This window comes from Corythoichthys intestinalis, chromosome 7, assembly GCF_030265065.1.
Source record: "Corythoichthys intestinalis isolate RoL2023-P3 chromosome 7, ASM3026506v1, whole genome shotgun sequence".
Lineage (NCBI taxonomy): Eukaryota > Metazoa > Chordata > Actinopteri > Syngnathiformes > Syngnathidae > Corythoichthys > Corythoichthys intestinalis.
In genome coordinates this window covers 41,354,193-41,372,514 of record NC_080401.1, presented here as the reverse complement: position 1 = coordinate 41,372,514, position 18,322 = coordinate 41,354,193, and the positions used below count along the sequence as shown (strand labels likewise).

Genomic DNA, 18,322 nt, shown 5'->3' with positions numbered 1-18,322 from the left:
ATCTACTGTTGGACAACTGAAAGACCAGGAGCAACAAACTCTCTCTCTCTACCCCTCTCACTCCAAAAAATGTGCACAGAAGCGCAGCCGCTGGGTCCCTGCCTGTCTCATACACAAATTTTATTTTCGAGTCTTTTGAAAAGGAGTAAATCTCTCACTCAATAACCAGCTGCATCTTTGATAACGTTGTGCATAGGTCTGCTATAGGTGTCCGGGTGGCAGGCGTGTCGTGAATTTCGTTCCGCTACTAGCGGCTGTCATAAAATTAAGGAAAATAATAATTTTTGAACATTTATCGTAATTTTTTATAATTATTTATAATCTTAATCAAATCGTCATGTGTTGAATGTATGTATCTAATAATCGATTTTTTGGCACCTTACAGGCAAGACAGCAGCGATGTAGCTGTTCATTAGCGATAGCGCTTAGTTTGAACTCGGCTTTGACTAGGCAGGAGGCGGGCTTGACCACAGTCATAAAAAAATACAATGAAGAAAAGGATCACCTGATAATGCTCGGTTTCTTACTGTGCGCCAGATGGGCAACATTTTAGTATTGCTTATATGGCCGAGTCTGGGCAAACTGACGCACACACGTACGCCTTACGTGTGTGCGTCATGCAAGTTAAGTTTCTTTCAGTAACTAACGCGTTCATTTTTCCAACCCAGTAATCTGATTAAAGTTAGTTTCCTTAGTGTCTGTGCGTTACTATTTTGTTTTTGCCTCATAATGTATGTAGAATGAAGAACATTGCTGTCATGTACGAAGAGCATTTCCAGTAGAAATGTTGCTCTTGAGTTCGGGAGTGACATCACGTGTCACGTTTTCTCATCGGAGGACAAAAAAAATCAGGTCACGTGTATTACTATGCTGTGCGAGCACTGAGAGTCTGCGGTCAAAACGACGTAGCCTAGCTACCTCATCAGGACTCGAAAAATGAAAGAGACAGGAGAGATACCACAAATGGCTACACTTCTCCCGTTTGTAACCAGCCTTTTCGTACATCTTATAGGTACAGTTTGTAACCATAGGTGGTGGAGGTGGACTTTTGTGGGAGGGGAAGCACAACATGTTGGTGGAAACACCTCATCATTATTTGTGCGTTTTCTATATTTTCACTACTATTTAAATAGTAAATTTTCACTGAATATATCAAAACTATGAATGAACATGTGGAATTATGTATTTGGCAAAAAAGTGAATTAACTGAAAACAGGTTATATATTCTACTTTCTTCAAAGTATCCAACGTCTTTAAGGTGCTAGTCACACGATCTGTTCAGAAAATAATTTTGACCCATTATGAAATACTTTGTAGGATTCTTGTTCATTTCATTCATTTTTGTTGTTTTATTGCTTTACAACTTATATAAACAACATTTTAACGGCTAGAACTTTATTTTAAAGGGGAAGTTCAGAATTTTTGGCATTAGGCGTAATCTTTGAGTTGTTTAAGTCTGTGGACTTGATTTCAACAAATTCCATGCAGTTTGTCAGGTATTTGTTAGTTTTAGGGCTCCGGAGTGGCTAAGCTAGCGCAAGTCAATGAATGTTGAAATGAACTCCATCAAATAATTAAACACCTGCTAACTTGAATATTTAGGCCTTTCAATAAAAATTCAGATTTTCCCCTCTAAATTAAATTATCGGAAAGTCAATTACATGTGATGACATTTTTCTGTTGTCTATGTTGAGGCAGCAAAGGGAGAAAATTGGTTAAATGTAACCGATAAATTGCTTTTACATACCTGTCAAGTTGTATGGTTTCAGTGTAATTTGTACAAGTGAGCACTGTTTTTTAAATGTGTACGCCGTACGTTCAAAATCTGTACGTTTTTCGCGCATTACGTCTTTTTTTTTTTTCTCCGTTCGGATTTTGTTACCGTTTCGGCAACGAGACAATGTGCGTAAATATGTGTTACTACGTTGGTTGACTGACGCGAGAAAAGTCAGAGACATGGAGAGAGAAGAGTGGGAGTGGGAAGGAGGAAAGAGTTGTGACGCTGTTGCAAATGGGATGCTTGGCTAAGTGGCTCCAATATTTCCTGACTGTAGCCGACAGCCTACAATCCACGCCCACTTGATGCCAAACTAGATATCACATGCATATAGAACTAGATGGGAAATGACAGACTCAGCGGCGTTAGTAAACAGCCGCCATCTTAAAGCAGTAGACTTCTCAGAAAGGCTCTGTTGTAGTGAACCTTCCTAGCTAACCAAAGTAACTTTTTATCTAAAATACTCCTAAACCGGCAAAATCTTGACTTGAATCAATCTTTAAATGATGAAACAGTTTTAAAACATTTTCACATGTTGAAAGTAGACAGAAGGGAAGTAATCCAAAAACGGGAGCAATTTTAACAACTTCTAACAACGGTTGATCCACAACATTAGATGACTTCCAAACATAGCAACGTTTACTATGTTTTTTTGCTCATACAATCAGGTAACTGAGTTACTAACTCAATAACTTTTTTGGAGAAGTAATTTGTAACTGTAATTAATGACTTTTTAAAAATAAGATTAACAACACTGGTCATAAAGATGAAGTCAGCAGAATGAAAAGTGACGAAACGGGAGATTTTATTCTGCCAATCTGTTGCTGAATACAATTTGCCCGCAACTATTGCTGATCACTTCTCAGATTGCATTGGTAAGTTCATTTTATCAATTGACCTTTTTAATTTACAATTGGACACACTAACGAACTACCTTCAAGTCAAACTGAATTGAGAGCCGAAGTGCCATGAAGTGCAGCCATCAAATGACATGATAGAAATTGCCAAAATTGCTACATACAGTTATAACAAAAGTCACTGTTAAATTTTAGTAATCATGATGTAGCTGAAGATATTGTTCTTTGATTGCACCAGGTTATATGTTACAATATTACCAATAAATTCATATTATTTTAAAAATTGAGTTTTATTTTTGTTTCATATTGCACGCTATATACGACGTTGTCACCAATTTCTAATGGCATTCGTCACTATTTGTAAGATTGCCAACGGCTTCGGGTTGACAGGTATGCACTTCCTTGACAACAACCTCCCTAGCTCGGAAGACAACATACCCACTCGAAGCAATGGCGTCAACACGTTTTTTTTTTTTCCTTTTGCTTCAAAAGGCACAAGAAACGCGAACATTAAATATGATTTAAATTAAAAATATTATAAAACAGTAAATTGAAGCTGACGTTTCACCAGGTTTGCTGCTTTGAATGTTTAGTAGCAGCAACTGTGCATACCCAAAGTTACGTGTACGAGTGCTGGTGTCATCGGAGCAAGAGCGTTCCATTCATGTGGTTGTGGAGTAATCCTCGCAATCGAATCGGTCCGTTTTGGAGGCCCGAATCAAAAGTTTGCGTCTTCGCCTTCCGTTTTCGCCATCACCGTGTAAAAACGAGGCCATTCCACAACACAATCATTGCGTCTTGGTGTCGCAGTATCACCATGTAAACGGCCTTTAGAGAAGCAACTTGTCCATATTAAATATAAAACTACCTTTCGTATGGAGTTTGAATCCGTCTAGCAAAAAATAGATTTCTGTGCTTTGTCCCTGGTTAGACTACAAAAAAGCCATCCAGTTTCAATCTGGATAGGCTACAAATCAGATTCTGGCTGTCATTATGAACAAGGCCAAAGTAATGGGCAAAGGAATGCTCATCAAACACCTGTTTGGAATATCCCACAGGTAAACAGGCTAAATGGAAACAGGTGGGTGTCATGACTGGGTATTATAGGAGCTTCCCTGAATTGCTCAGTCATTCACAAACAAAAATGCGACAAGCGTAATCCCTTTCTGAACATTTGTGTGAGAAAATAGCTGACCAGTTGTAAACGGTAAGGCTAAAAAAAACCATACTAAAGTCTATAGATACAGCATGTAGATGTACAGTATATACATATGGGGGAAAACACTCAGGTGACTTGAAGTTCCTCTCTGAGACCCCCAATTTAGCCAACTTTCAAAATTGTCTGATAAGCATGTGTGATACATCATTGGAAAGCTTAAAACCTCAATTTTCTGGGGGAAGAAAATTTTTGAACAGGAGGGCAATTAAAAAGTTTTTTAAACAGCAAAACCCTATCTGGAGGTGAGAGCACGCGAGAACAGAATTACAGACGCCATGACTTTAAGGAGATATTATCGTGTACTTACCTTGTTTCGATCCCAAAACTCCATGTAGCATGTATTACTGAGTGTCAAGACACAGCTGTATTTTTGGGGGATTTTATGGGTGAAACACTATAATATAACAAGGGTCATGATGCAGAAATCGCAGACATCAAGGAGTTTCTTTTTCATGTATTTACCCTTTTAAACTTTTTTTGTTCTATTTTTTTTTTTTTTTTTTTTTTTTTTTTTTTTGGACCAATTATTTATCATCTACCGTATCGGAGAAAATGCGACAATTACAAAAAAAAAAAAAAAAAAAAAACACAATTACGCGATAGTTATGAGGTAGATAGCTGACTTTTTTTACAGACGCCATTTTTTTCATTGTGACATAATTTGTTTAAAAGTTTAAAATATGTGAGTGAATAATTAGTCTTTTTTTTTTTTTTTTTTTTTTTTTTGACGAAATATGAGACATTAATGATTCTAAGCTAAAAACGACATTTTGAAAAAAAACATGCTTGGTTTTATGGCTGGGTTGAAACAAAAGCGGTTGTGCGACGTCTGTAAACGAGGGTTTTCAGGGTAAAACGGACAAATTAAAAATAGGTCAGGGCTTAATGCGCCATGAATCTGCTATGGCATCATATAGACATATTGTTCTATCAAACACAACAGTTGTTTTGGCTTAAAATACAGCAGTTTCTTTTAAAAAAGAGTGCAAAAGCAGAAACTGCTTTTTCAGTCTTGTCTGTCTTTTCCGCCATATATATATATCTATATATAATATGTGTGTGTGTGTATAATCAGTGGTGATTGCTCTAAGATTGCAAGGGAAGCTCAGCTTCCCCTAAAATGTCAATAAGTGATGAAATGCATACTGTTGTGTGTAGTGCACTGCGAAACAAGACAAGTCGTTGGCTAAATGCTAGGTTTGTCTTGCACATCGGACGCTATGAGTCTCTAGAGGTCTATGGTCTATGGGCAGTGGGCGGGGCTTGGCTGGCCCGGGTGCTCTGCTTCTCTGCATGATGATTAGACGCTCTGTCTGAGGCTCAGCCCCTTTTTGATTGACAGTGAAATGAGTGAATCAGCGATCTTGTTGTTTTAAATTCTTGGAAGAATTGTTCAATTTTTCTTCCATTGTTCTGAGTTGAACCAGAGACTTTCCTAATTAACCTAGCGACACTTTCTTTGTTAATAACAACTTGCAAACAATTGAGCTTCTATTTCTGTTTTTTTTTTTTTTTTTCTTTTGTAGCTGCTTGTGTTTATAGACTGATCTGTCACTCTAGTTCCTTTTCCCTCCCGAGTCCCTCCACTGTCACAAAGCACTCATAGATGGACACACTAAGAGCTTCCCCTGCTTGAAATTCCAGCATGCGCCACTGATATACAGTATGTATACAGGTAGTCCACAGGTTACGACGTACTCGACTTACACAATTTCGACTTTACGCCGGAGTCTCGTCCGCCATTTTGACTTGAGTCCTTTTTAGTCAAACAAACAGTACCTAATTGTACCTCTTATTTTCTATTTTACTTTAATAACATGACTTCTTCAGTCCTCATCACTAAACGTGAAGTTGTTCAGCTTTACAGCCAGCAAACAAAGCAATTGTGCTTTTTGAAGTTTACCTCCTTCGCTTTCTAAAATTTGTAAAGCTGTAACACACGTCTGTTCAAAATGACACGCATCTTAACAATAAAACACTCAACACAAAATGATTGGTGTTCAAACGTCCATCTAGTCTGATCAATATGTAAATTCAGTGGATTAACTCATTTGCTCCCAAAAACGTATAAATACATTCTATTTATAATTGTTTTAGTGTCCCAAAAACGTATTTATACGTCTTTTACGTTTTTTTTCACAAGAGACATCTCTAGGTTCTGATGCAACTTCGCTCCAAAGCACAATGGTCTAAATTCATTTTATAGCAATAAAACTGGCCACTGGAGGGCAGTAGCGCATTTCGTCATATGTCAGAAAACAGAAGTCTGAAGAAGCAAGAAGCGTGAGAAATGGAGAATGACCCAGCCGGAAACGCGCACGGCCAAACCAGTTCGCCCCCAGGAACACAACATGCCCCACACAAACTCCCAAGGTGAACTCTGCCATGAGGCAGCGGTCACCACACAGGTCCCCCCTAGAATCCACTCACACAGGACGCCAGGCGCAATCCAATTTAACGGAGCAAACGTTCGGGCTGCACGGCCGGGCGCTGGTGGAAGACGACAGATAGACTAACAGTAGGACATCCAGGGCGCTAGGTGTGGGAAGTCCGAGCAGGACGTCCGGGCCACCAGGCGATGAACTACCAAGCGCGACGACCAGGAGGACGTCTAGAACGCCAGGCGGCAGATGACCGAGCAAACAATCGGGAGGACGTCCGCAATGCCAGGCGTTGGACAACCGAGCAGAACGATCGGGATCACCAGTGTAGCAAATGTTGTTGAGTGTGTGTTGCTCATTGAGTAGAGTTCGCTTTGCCGTGTTCAGCTGCCCGTGTCTTTTGTGACTCTCTAGTCTCAGCGTCATCTCTCAGTTCAATAGTTTAGTTATGTGCAAATAAATGGTTATTTTGCAATCAAAAGCTCTATTTGTCTTGTTGTTTATGTTATTTTGTAGAACGAAAATATTATTCAGATGTTTGGGATGTCACAAAAGCAAAAAATAGCTGTGTTAAAGTCAATTATGTTTGAAATGTATGCTTTTACAAAAAGCTCAATTTTTCAGTTTTTTTCATCAGAAATTGGCAAATTGCTCAAACTAAGCTATTTTCTAATGTTGATTTCTAAAGAATGGAAAAAGATTAACTTTTTTTCCCTGCTGAAAGAAGAGAGTCTAGTCTCTTTTGGTGGGTTCCATATTTATATAGCAATAAAACAGAATTTTCTGTGAGCCTTGCAAAATCAGTCAAAATCCAGTAAAACGGCCGGGAGCGAAGGGGGTTGTTCCGGTGAAAATAGCTGGGAGCGAATGAGTTAAATTAGCCTAATTTGCATCACAAAAGTCCAGTAACTTAAATGCTACAAATGCTAACGTATTTACAATTATCACAGAAAATAGCTCACACATAACTCCACAGACTAGCTGTAAAGTTAATTACAAATGCATACATGAACATACAGTATATTAGCTAAAGCACCGCCTTATGTGGGCCAAACGAGAGTGCAGCTACATTTTCTCCATGTGAAACGTCTGAGTACTCCTGATATGAAGAATTATTGAACGATCTATTGCTGCCACCAGAGGGCAGTGTATCCTCCAACATTAAACAAAATACAATACTTTTGTTATTTTGAACAGTTATTTTGAATTTTTAAAAGGTTAATTAGTGTAGGAACGGAACTCTTTCGTTACCCGGGGACTACCTGTATATCCACAACCCAATGTCCATGTGATGTCCACGTAGGTGGACGCCAGGTCTTTGTAAGGCTGCTTTTTTTAATGACTCAAAATCTCTGTTAGTTATGTGTAAGTGAATTGTTACCTTGCAATCAAAAGCTCTATTTGTCTTGTTGTTTGTTATTTTGTAAAGGAAAACATTATTCATATGTTTGGGATGTAACTAAAGCAAAAAATAGCTGTGTTAAAGTCAGTTATGTTTGAAATGTATGCTTTCACAAAAAGCTTTATTTCTCTGTTTTTTCATCAGAAATTGGAAAATTGCTCAAACCAAGGTATTTTCTAATGCTGATTTCTAAAGAATGGAAAAAGATATGAACTAAAAAATTTTCCTGCTGAAAGAAGAGAGTCTAATCTTTTGGTGGGTTCCATGTTTATATAGCAATAGAACAGAATTTTCTGTGGGCCTTGCAAAATCAGTCAAAATCCAGTAAAGCGGCCGGGAGCAAAGGTGGTTGCACCGGTGAAAATGGCTGGGAGTGACTGAGTTAAGGGTTAAATTCAGTTTTAATACGTTACCTAAGAGTTCATTTGGTCCCAAGGCAGCAGTTTTTTTGTTTACTATGGGAGTGAAAGCAGCTTCTGTTCATCAGATGGCAAATCTTGATGTGACTTTCACAAGTATACTTGTATGCACACTTGAGGCCATCTAAAATTCAGATAATACAAGTAGTTATGATTCATTCGAGTAGTGTGTCCTTGTAAATTTCCATCCAATGGCCTGTCAAGCTTTTAAAAGTGTTTTTAATTAAGTGATTTTATACGTCTGTGACTGTATTCCAAGCATTGGCCACTGGGTGTCACTCCAGCGCGTCTAATATCTCTTCCACGATTCCGCTCCTCGTTGCCTTCTGCTGTACATGTGTGTATGTGTGTGTGTCAGATAGAAAGTCAGCCTGGTTTCCAGCTGAGTGCTTGCGCTCTCTCACAGTACGTGCGCGCGTGTGCGTTTGTGTGTGTGTTGTCACTATTATCCATTCTGCTCCCAGCTCGAGAATGGCCAGATTCACTCAGACTGAAACAAGAAGGCAGCAGCAGCAGCAGCATCCTCCTCCTCCTCTTCCTCCTCCTCCTCAGCAGCATCCCGCTCCACACTCCTCCAGCCTGCTCCTCAACGGACCGAGCCCGGCACCACTGCTCCTGATCCCGCACCACCAGCCCCAGTACCAGCACCAGTACGCCCAGATCCCACTGCCCAAACCCATGAACGGCTCGGAACCCATTTCACTTCATCCGGAGAGCGGCGCCATGAAGGACCAGGATGCCATTAAGCTGTTTATCGGGCAGATACCGCGGAACTTGGAGGAGAAGGACCTGAAGCCTCTCTTTGAACAGTTTGGGAAGATCCACGAACTGACAGTTCTCAAGGACCGCTACACCGGCATGCACAAAGGTACAGTGGGCGAGTCGCTCTAACGCACGTTTTGCTCAGTAGTTGTCTTTTGACAACCACATTCATGTCACTTTTGTTCCTCCACGTGACGCTGCGCGTTACGCACTTCGTTTGCGCAATTTACGCGCACGCTCCTCCCGGTTTGCTGATGATTTTGTCTCTATTGAATCCTTACGAGGGCGATGAGTGGTGTTATTTTATTGCATGTGTCCCCCGCCCCCTTAACCCCCTTTGAACACGCTCTGAAGTGGGGCAGAGGCGCTTGCAAAGGATACATTTTTAAAGAGCCAGTGCCATCTTTTCATCATTTATTTATTCATTTGCGTTCTTTAACATCATCAAGCTCGCCATATATGTGCTAAAATCACTTCAGAGGCATACAGCATATAGATGGGTGCCTCGACCCCTTAAAGTGTGACAACTTGACTGATGCCTCCACGGAGAATGGACCCCCCCCCCACCATGCTGCTGATGCTGAAGTGGGAGGCAGCACGGGTGTAAATCCACGCTGCTCTGCACTGTACACACTTGACAACTTCCACCTTCCGTAATGAAGTTGGTTACCAAGGGTAGAGCGCTGCGTGTAAATCACCAAAGGGGGTGCTTTGAGTGTAGGTGGGGGGTACATTTCTTGCAATGACTTCAGGCCCTTTTTGCAGTCCATCACAGCATGTCATCTTCACCACCATCACAACCGCTATCATCATTTTTGGTTTGAGGTGCGCATATTTAAAAAAAGTCAGTCAGGATACTCATATTTGCGAAAATTGCTTAAGGATTTGCCTTGGTGGATGCTGCTGTTTTGGTCAGCAACAGAGTTTTAATCAGCAGTTAGCTGTGAAACGTCTTTATTTAAAATAATATTTAAGCTGTTATAGTTGACAATTAATTAAACAGCTGTAATTTCGCTCTCTACCTTGAGAATGATGAAAGAATATACAATCTGTTTACCTCGTATACAATACGATGTACAATCAAGTAATTCGACAACCAATCAGGCAGAAGAAACGTTCATTTACAAGTTGACTTACAATTCCCGTTTTAAGAGGATGTTGAAGCCAGATGGTAACTTTTGAGGCAGTGCGGATACGTGATTGCCTAACTTTCCATCGTTTCCATTGCCTCTGTTGATTCAGGTCACTTAATTGGCTTTTGTTTCGTGTGACAATCACCATGTCAGAGTCAAGGCAAAAGTCATTGTTGAAGCAAGGGCTTATATGGTTGGTCTTAACTTTGGTAGGGACGATATGGCAAAAACGACATGGACAGTTTTTGCTGGGGATAGGACATTCATAATGATCAGTGCAAAATAAATCTGTATTATACCGACTTTTATGTGGATTGGTTCAGCCTACACCGTTCAATTCAAACCTTTGTTTTCGAACAAGAAACATTTTGAAAACTTCCAGAAAAAATTTGATGAGCAAATTTAAATTGCATGATTTGAGCATAATTTATATTAACTTAGACAATAAATAAAAGCTTGTTAATCATCTCTTAACAGTCCAGGAATGCAAATAAGTATTGAAATATAACAGAAAAAACTTTGTCAGGGAATAACAAAAATAAATAAAAATGGAGCTGTCCTTAAGGTTAAAAACTACTGCTTTAGTCCACAAGCACAGCCAAAAAGAAAAAAGGCAAAAAAAAAAAAAAAAAAAAAGAAAGCTTCTTTGGGCTGCTTTAACACGTACAGGAGGACACTTTTCTCTAAGCAGCTCCCTACTCGTGTTTTGCAGATTAGCAAAATCACACAGTTTAATGTTATGCTAACTTTGACACATTCCTTTTCTTTTTTTCGTTTCCTGCAGGATTCCTTACTTCAGTTTTTTTTTTTTTCTAATTTACGGACTTTCAGTAGCAACATTTGTGGTGTGTTCCCCACTTCCACAACAGTGACATCTTTTTACATTTCTTACAGTGGCTGCTGCTGGCTGAAAAAACTTCTAATATTCCTAATATCTCTAATATCTAATGTTTGTGTGTGTGTGTGTGTGTGTGTGTGTGTGTGTGTGTGTGTGTGTGTGTGTGTGTGTGTGTGTGTGTGTGTGTGTGTGTGTGTGTGTGTGTGTGTGGGGTGGGGGGTGTTCATCAGCCAATCAAATGTGTGTTTAGGAGGGAAACAAACTGACCGGCACATTCAGAAAGTGAAAAAATTACATGTAAGTCTAAACAATATGAAAAAAATTCACTTTATAATGGCGTAAGTTACAACAATTCAAATATAGGTGAATGCAATCTAAATGACCTGTATAACTAAAGTAATTATACAACACAAATAAAGTTGCTTAAAAGTTGGTGGGGACAATTTGAGCATTCTGAAAATTCTATGCGAACCTACGCCCTTGTGTTGAAGACATGGTGTTACAACTGTCTGCTTTCTGAGATAGTCATACTGAAAAAGAAGTCGCTCTCTACACATCAAATACCACAGGATAATCGTTTTCGGATTAATGCTCAAATTACCCCAGATTGTCAGCTTTATTGCCTTCCTTGTGAGCGTCACAAAGCTTCCTGTGTATGTTGTTGTTGTTCTCTCACTTTTCTTCTATACATATTTTTTGAAATGGGTGTTATGTGTGGGGGTGCGTGTGTGAGTGGGTGGGTGGGGGCGGGGGGTAGTCACAAAAATCCAGCAAAAAAGCAACACGGGAGCAGGAGCCATTTCCGAGCCTCATTAAGTTCTTAGATGACACAAGGCCATCGTTCTGCATTTGCTATTCTACGCACACGCACTCGCACACTTTTCATTTATTCATTCATCGGCGTGTGATTGCGCGCTCGCGTGTGTGCAAACACGTCCAGAAGTGTCATTGCCCTGCGTTGCGTAATGATTGCACTATTTAGCTGTCGAGTGATTGTGGCTCCGTTGCCAGCGAACTTTAGCTTCTTAAGTGTGATTGGATGGAGAGTAGAAAGCTCTCAAAGGCGAACTATACTGACAACAGGGATACAGCAATATTTTTATGCTGTTTTCCACATATAATGTAGCGCAGCCCTCTCAATTTAAATAAACTGGACGACAAAGGTAGCCAATGAGTTGAGAACAGTTTTTGGCTTTAGGCTTAGCTTTAGTCCTCCCCACTCTTTGCAATTTCTCATCTTTGTTGAAAGGAATAAACTAGCAAGATTACTTTTGTTTGTTTGTTGTTTTTCTGTGTTTTTCTTTCTTTCCCAGTAATACAGCATGACTGTGACGACCATTATAACTCAAATTCTTGGAAAGCTCAGCCCTTGAAGACAAGTTCACATAATGCCATGAAATTTGGAGGGCAAGTCTATCACGAATCGACCCCACAACAAAGTGGCTAAAACTCGTGTCCAAAAAGACACAAGTCTGACTATTTGGTTGATTAATTTTAGTTATTTCCATAGACCCTTCAAAAACAACATTAGACCAGAAATTTTGCCTGGTAACTTAAAAAAAAAAAAAAAAAGACTGGAAGGGCTGGGGGTGAATGAGAATTTGCCTGCATAGATAAATGCATTTGGACATCCACTGTGTCAAAAGCAGCCAAATGTGTTAAAAACTGAGTTGGCAATGCCACCTTTTAAATGCTGTCCTATGATTGTATGTTAGGGTGACCATATTTTGATTTCCAAAAAAAGAGGACACTCGAGATACTTGAATTTTACTCCAAGTTCACTCAAACATGCATGTATCACTTTAAAAATTTTATTTCCGGATAGAAATATTCAGTTTTTGTTTTTTAAAAAAATGAATAAATAAATAAATCATGATTAAAAAAAAAAAAAAAATTATATATATATATATATATATATATATATATATATATATATATATATATATATATATATATATATATATATATATATATATATATATATATAATGCAGACCCATGGAAACGTAGTCCAGTCAATACACACAGAGTAGGCTATGTGCCAACTAAACATTTTTATAAATTACTATCACGACAATTGTCATTGACAAATTGTTATTCCCACTCAATTGTTGTTCTCATTCAATGTTCTAGATTGCACGCAAACAATAACCGAAATAAACTGACAAAATATTCAACCAGCATGTTTCCAAACCCAGCAGTTCAAAACTACATTTCCCATAATGCCTTGCGCGGACTAGCTCACTGATAGCTACCCAATTAGTGAGTACCGGGAGCCGAGGCAAAATCAAACGTTGCTATAAAAATTTACAATCCTCAGCAGCGGATGGATGTGACAACAAACGGGATTTTACAGATCACTTCGGTACAAAGCTCTGACAGAAGTTAACAGTTGCCATTATATACAGTACGTCTTTATCGTAAAAAAAAAAAAAAAAAAAAACTGGACAGGACATCTGGGAACACGTCACAGGCAGCAATACCGTAGTATTCTGTGCAAAGTGTCAATTTCAACAGACGCTAATTGTGAAGACATTAACATAGTAGATGACGAAACCCTGAGGCATAAGGAAAACACAGCTACCGTATTTTTCGGACTATAAGTCGCAGTTTTTTGTCATAGTTTGGCTGGAGGTGCGACTTATATTCTGGAGCGACTTATGTGTGAAATTATTAACACATTAATATATCATTTCACATGTTATTTTGGTGTTTTGGAGTGACACCGATGGTTTTGGTAAACTTGTGAGCATGTTCTTTATGCTATAGTTATCTGAATAACTCTTAATAGCTATGTTACGTTAACATACCGGCCACGTTCGCATTTCGTTGTTAATGCATCATGTAACATTATCATACTGTAAACTTATTCAGCATGTTGTTCTCTATTGTATTTTATCTTGTCTTTCAAGATGACATATCCGTTCTATGTGTTGGATTTTATCAAGTAAATTCTAATATGATACTTAGAATATAATACTAACATTCAACCAAATACACAAACGCAGAACAATTACAAGACAAATACTATATACTGCATCTCTGTACCCTTATAACCCAAGAAGGTGTATGGAGTCACGTCTCTTAGAACAGGGGTCCCCAACTGCTGGCCCGCGGACCTGTACCAGTCCATGGCGCATTTGCTACCGGGCCGCACAGAAATAATAATTTATTAACGACTGCATTCTGGCCGAATTAACTTTGGCCTGCACCCATTAACACACCAATATCCCTGTCTACTCTAGATATAATACTACAGGATACAATGTTGTCATGTAAATCCGTTGATTGGACTGCTAGCAGAACATCTTGTTTTGTATATCTATGTCGGCTTGTCCTCGTTAATGACGTAGGGCGGGCGCATCACATTTGTTCCCGGAAATAATTAGCCCCGACACTAGAATGACTGAAAAAAAGACTTCTTTGAACAGATTTTTTTATGGGGAACAGGGCACCTGACGAGCCAGAAAATGAGCCTACAACCTCGAAGAAAACAAAATCTACGCTACTTAACAATCACTAAAGACCCACGAACTGCGATGGAGTGGATTTGTGGCCCATTAATGAATAAACCGAGCGATTCGAGCATGTCTGTGCAACAGGAAGATTCGCTTGTAGAGATCGCAAATGACGGCGACCTTAAACATACTGTACATTTGAGACAACAACTCTACCGAGGTTCTGGATTAAAGTCATTCCAGATTATTCTGACATTGCTACTAGAACTAGAGCACTGAAAACCGTGCTACAATTTCCAACATCGTATCTTTGTGAACCGGGCTTCTCTCACTCTCCCATTACACCTAGATGGGACCATCTCGTCTCAACGAAACAAGCTCAGGCCTCCCGCTGATTCAGCGGGTGAATTATATTTTCCCTATGCTTAACATGCCGGGGCTAAAACCAAGTGTTATTTTATATTTGCTGTAATTTTCTGCCGCATTTGGTCTGACAAATTTTGCATGCGCGTAACGTTAAAAATGGTTCCAAAGTAAACACTACAAACTTTAAAGAAAGCAATAATAACTTATGTTTGCTCATGGACGGACATGTAGAAAGAGTCCAACTGAATATAAAAGAGGGCTTTTTCACCGCCAAAAAAGCGTTGGGAGCAAAATTTTAAAAGGGTGCATAATTTGTGACAGAACACCGGTCCGTGAAAAAAAAGACCCAAATCACACCGTTCTGTGGTGCAAAAATGGTTGGGGACCCCTGTCTTAGAACTAGTCCTTTTGTTGTCTGTAACTGCTTGATCTCTTGCCAAACCGTCAACACAGTAGATGGCAGTAATGTCCCATGATACAAGGGGTAAACTGCCAACAAAAACAAAAAGAACTACCCCTTCCCTTTGTACTGGTAGGAGACACGTCAACGCAGGCAGGCGCTTCCCCCCAGCGGCCCGAAAGATTCTCTTCAAATTGGTCCCGTGAAAAAAAATCGTAAAAACGGAAATGTTCATGAATTTATAAAACCCAGCCGGACGCCACGGAGAGGATGTGAAACAAGGACTTGTCTGGGAAAAAGAGGTCGTTTGGTCACCCAAATGCAGGGGTGTCCAAACTTTTTGCAAAGGGGGCCAGATTTGGTGTGGTAAAAATGTGGGAGGCCGACCTTGGTGACGGAGAACAATATATTTAAGCAAATTTTAGCAAGCCATTATGTGTGTCACATTTGCTTTACTATTTTTTTTTTAAATTAATAATTTAAACAATTTCGCAACTAGCCTTTGTGGCGTTCTCTTTCGACTCTCGTGCTCCTGCTAAATACTACTGTGAAATTAAACTAGCTTCAAGTTGCTTCAATTTCTCGTTACGTATCTTCCCTGTAATCTTGTCGTAAATGTCAGCGTGTCTTGTTTGGTAATATCGCCTCACTTTGAACTTTTTAACAACAGTGACTCTCTCTTTGCAAAAGAGGCGGACAAAGTTGTTGCGTATTTTAGTGAAGAAATAGTCCAATTTCCACCTATCCTTGAAGTGTCAGCTGTCGTAGTCAACTTTCTTTTGTTGATTGTCGCCATTTTAGAAAATTGGAAGTAAAGGGTCACATGGGGTAATGTTGCTTAGAGTGCTGCTGCCTTTTAGTGGGTAAATGAGGAGCAGCATTTAGTGTGTAAGCTATTTCATATGCTGGTAGCAGTACTGCTGACCAATTTATTAAGTCTGCAGGCCAGATGTTATTGATTTTATGACAGAGGCTGGGGGCCGGATGAAATTTGACCACGGGCCGCATTTGGCCCCCGGGCCGGACTTTGGACATGTCTGCCCTAATGTATATTATGTGAAATGGAATAATTGCAAGCACAATGGGTAAGCGCTCCAATTGAATTTAATCCCACACAATAAGGTCCTTCTAAATGCAAATCAAAGTGACTTTCTATTCTTTTACAGGCTAATTAGGTTTGCATAAGCAACTTAGTAAGTGACAATTCCTGACGTAATTAACGATACACAATCAATTTTTCATGTCGTTGTCCATCCCTGTCATTGTGTTTTTGTGCCATAAATGATGGTATTATGCAAAATGGATTACACGGTATGGATCCTGATGGAAAAAATGATCATCACCCTCACAAGGACATACGCACACACACCCCATCAGCAATTTGCAGTTGTTCTGCACTTCTGATTGCGATTTGGTCCAACTTGTCCTTTTGTCTGTGATTTCCTTGCGTGCATTTTGCCCGTGGTAATCCGCGAGGGAGAACATGGAATTAGTTTGTAAAGCGCGATAATAATGCATGGCCATAATAAGTTGACTCGGGAGGATTAGCAAATGTGCATTGTCTGAAGCGGCGCTCCCTTGGGTGTTCAGCCGGTTGCCTCCCTAAACAGTGGCTGCCTCTGCCAATTAAATATTCCGTCTAGTCTGCCTCCTCCTCCTCCTCCGATGATTAATTCTTCCCACGACGTCCGAGGCCTGCCAATTATTGTTGCCCGATTGGTATTAATAGGTAAAGAGTTTCCTCATGTAGAATACATCATAGACAGAGAAAAACTTCTCCCTTCGGCGCCAATTAATAATTGCGGCAATGGAGTGAGTGGATGTGCACATGCTAAATGCAGGAGATTAATAAGACTAAAAATCCATGTGTATATATCTTAGCAACATATCATTTATAAGACAGGCTAGCAAGAGCGTGGGCCGACGGGTATGGCAGAACTAGGCTTGCATGAAGCAAGACAGGAAAGAAGCCAGGCATGGAGGTAGACAGGCTTGGTTCAACAGGGAAGGAATTTATGTAGATATACGTAAAGCTAAAAGAGAGGTAGGCAACACGACTGGCAGATATGTAGAAAAGGCAGATAGACTGGGAGAGAAATGCAAAGAACTGGGCTGGAAGACGGACATATAGACAAACAAGCACCAGTGACGCATCCAGAAAGTTTTGCTGGGGGTCACCAGATGAATTAAGACAGTGTTAATAAAAACTAAATTAATGAAATCAAAATGATTAAAAACAGAAACACACACACTGTTTATGACTAGGGTTGGGCATCGGGCATCAAGCATCAATAGGATCTGGGACTAACATTACAGTCAAGGGCGTAGGTTTGCATAGGGACGGTAGGGACATAACACTATCAACTTTTCAGGATGCTGAAATTGTCCCCACCAACTTTTAAGCAACCTTATTTCCATTATATAATGACTACAGTTATATAGGTAATTTAGAATGTCTTCCCATATGTTGTAAGGATAGAACTGACCCGACCATTATTCAGTGAATTGCAGTACTTTCATTATTACATTGACCCCTTTTCACTTGCTGAATGTGCCATTCCATTTTTTTTTTTTTTTTTGCTCAAACGCACGTTTGATTGGCTGATGACTTGACACCCCCCCCCACACACACACATTCACAACTCAAAAGAAATACAACAGACGAGGGAAATCAGTTTTTTTTTTTTTTTTTACCAGCAGCAGCCACTGTAAGTAATGTAAAAATACATCAATGTTGTGGAGGTGGGGAACACACCACTAATTTTGCTACTGAAAGTCCGACCAGCATCAGAGTTAGCATGACACTAATCAGTGTGAATTTCTCAAACTCCAGAAGGAAGCTGCGTTGAGAGAAATTTTCTCCTGTGTTTTCTACTGTTAACATTAATTAGACAGTATGAAATGTCGTGAAGTAAGGATCATCCCCTTATAGATAGGTAATAATTAACAAGTTTGTATTTCTTGTGTATGTTTAATTTGTGTTCAAATATTGCAATTTAAATTTTCTAGGGCTGTCAAAATTATCGCGTTAACGGACAGTAATTAATTTTTAAATGAATCACGTTCAAATATTTGACACATTTAACGCACATGCCCCGCTCAAACAGATTAAAATGACAGCACAGTGTAATGTCCACTTGTTGCTTTTGTTTTTTTGGTGTTTTTTCGCCCTCATACACAGAGTGTATGTGTATTGACTGGACTACATTTCTATGGGTCTGCATTATATATTATACGTATATGTATGTATGTATGTATGTATGTATGTATGTATGTATGTATGTATGTATGTATGTATGTATATAAAGTCA

The 18,322-nt window shown here is 39.5% G+C and overlaps 1 protein-coding gene across 8 annotated transcripts in view; it reads left to right on the top strand.

Annotated features, from left to right (window-relative positions):
- Nucleotides 1-18,322, top strand: part of celf5a (cugbp, Elav-like family member 5a) — a 700,629-nt gene that overhangs the window by 19,052 nt on the left and 663,255 nt on the right. For all 8 annotated transcript variants that reach the window (XM_057840946.1, XM_057840949.1, XM_057840951.1 and 5 more), the window contains exon 2: nt 8,520-8,923. In XM_057840946.1, coding sequence (XP_057696929.1) covers nt 8,527-8,923 — 397 coding nt within the window. In that variant the 5' untranslated portion in view covers nt 8,520-8,526. The remainder of the gene's footprint in view (nt 1-8,519; nt 8,924-18,322) is intronic.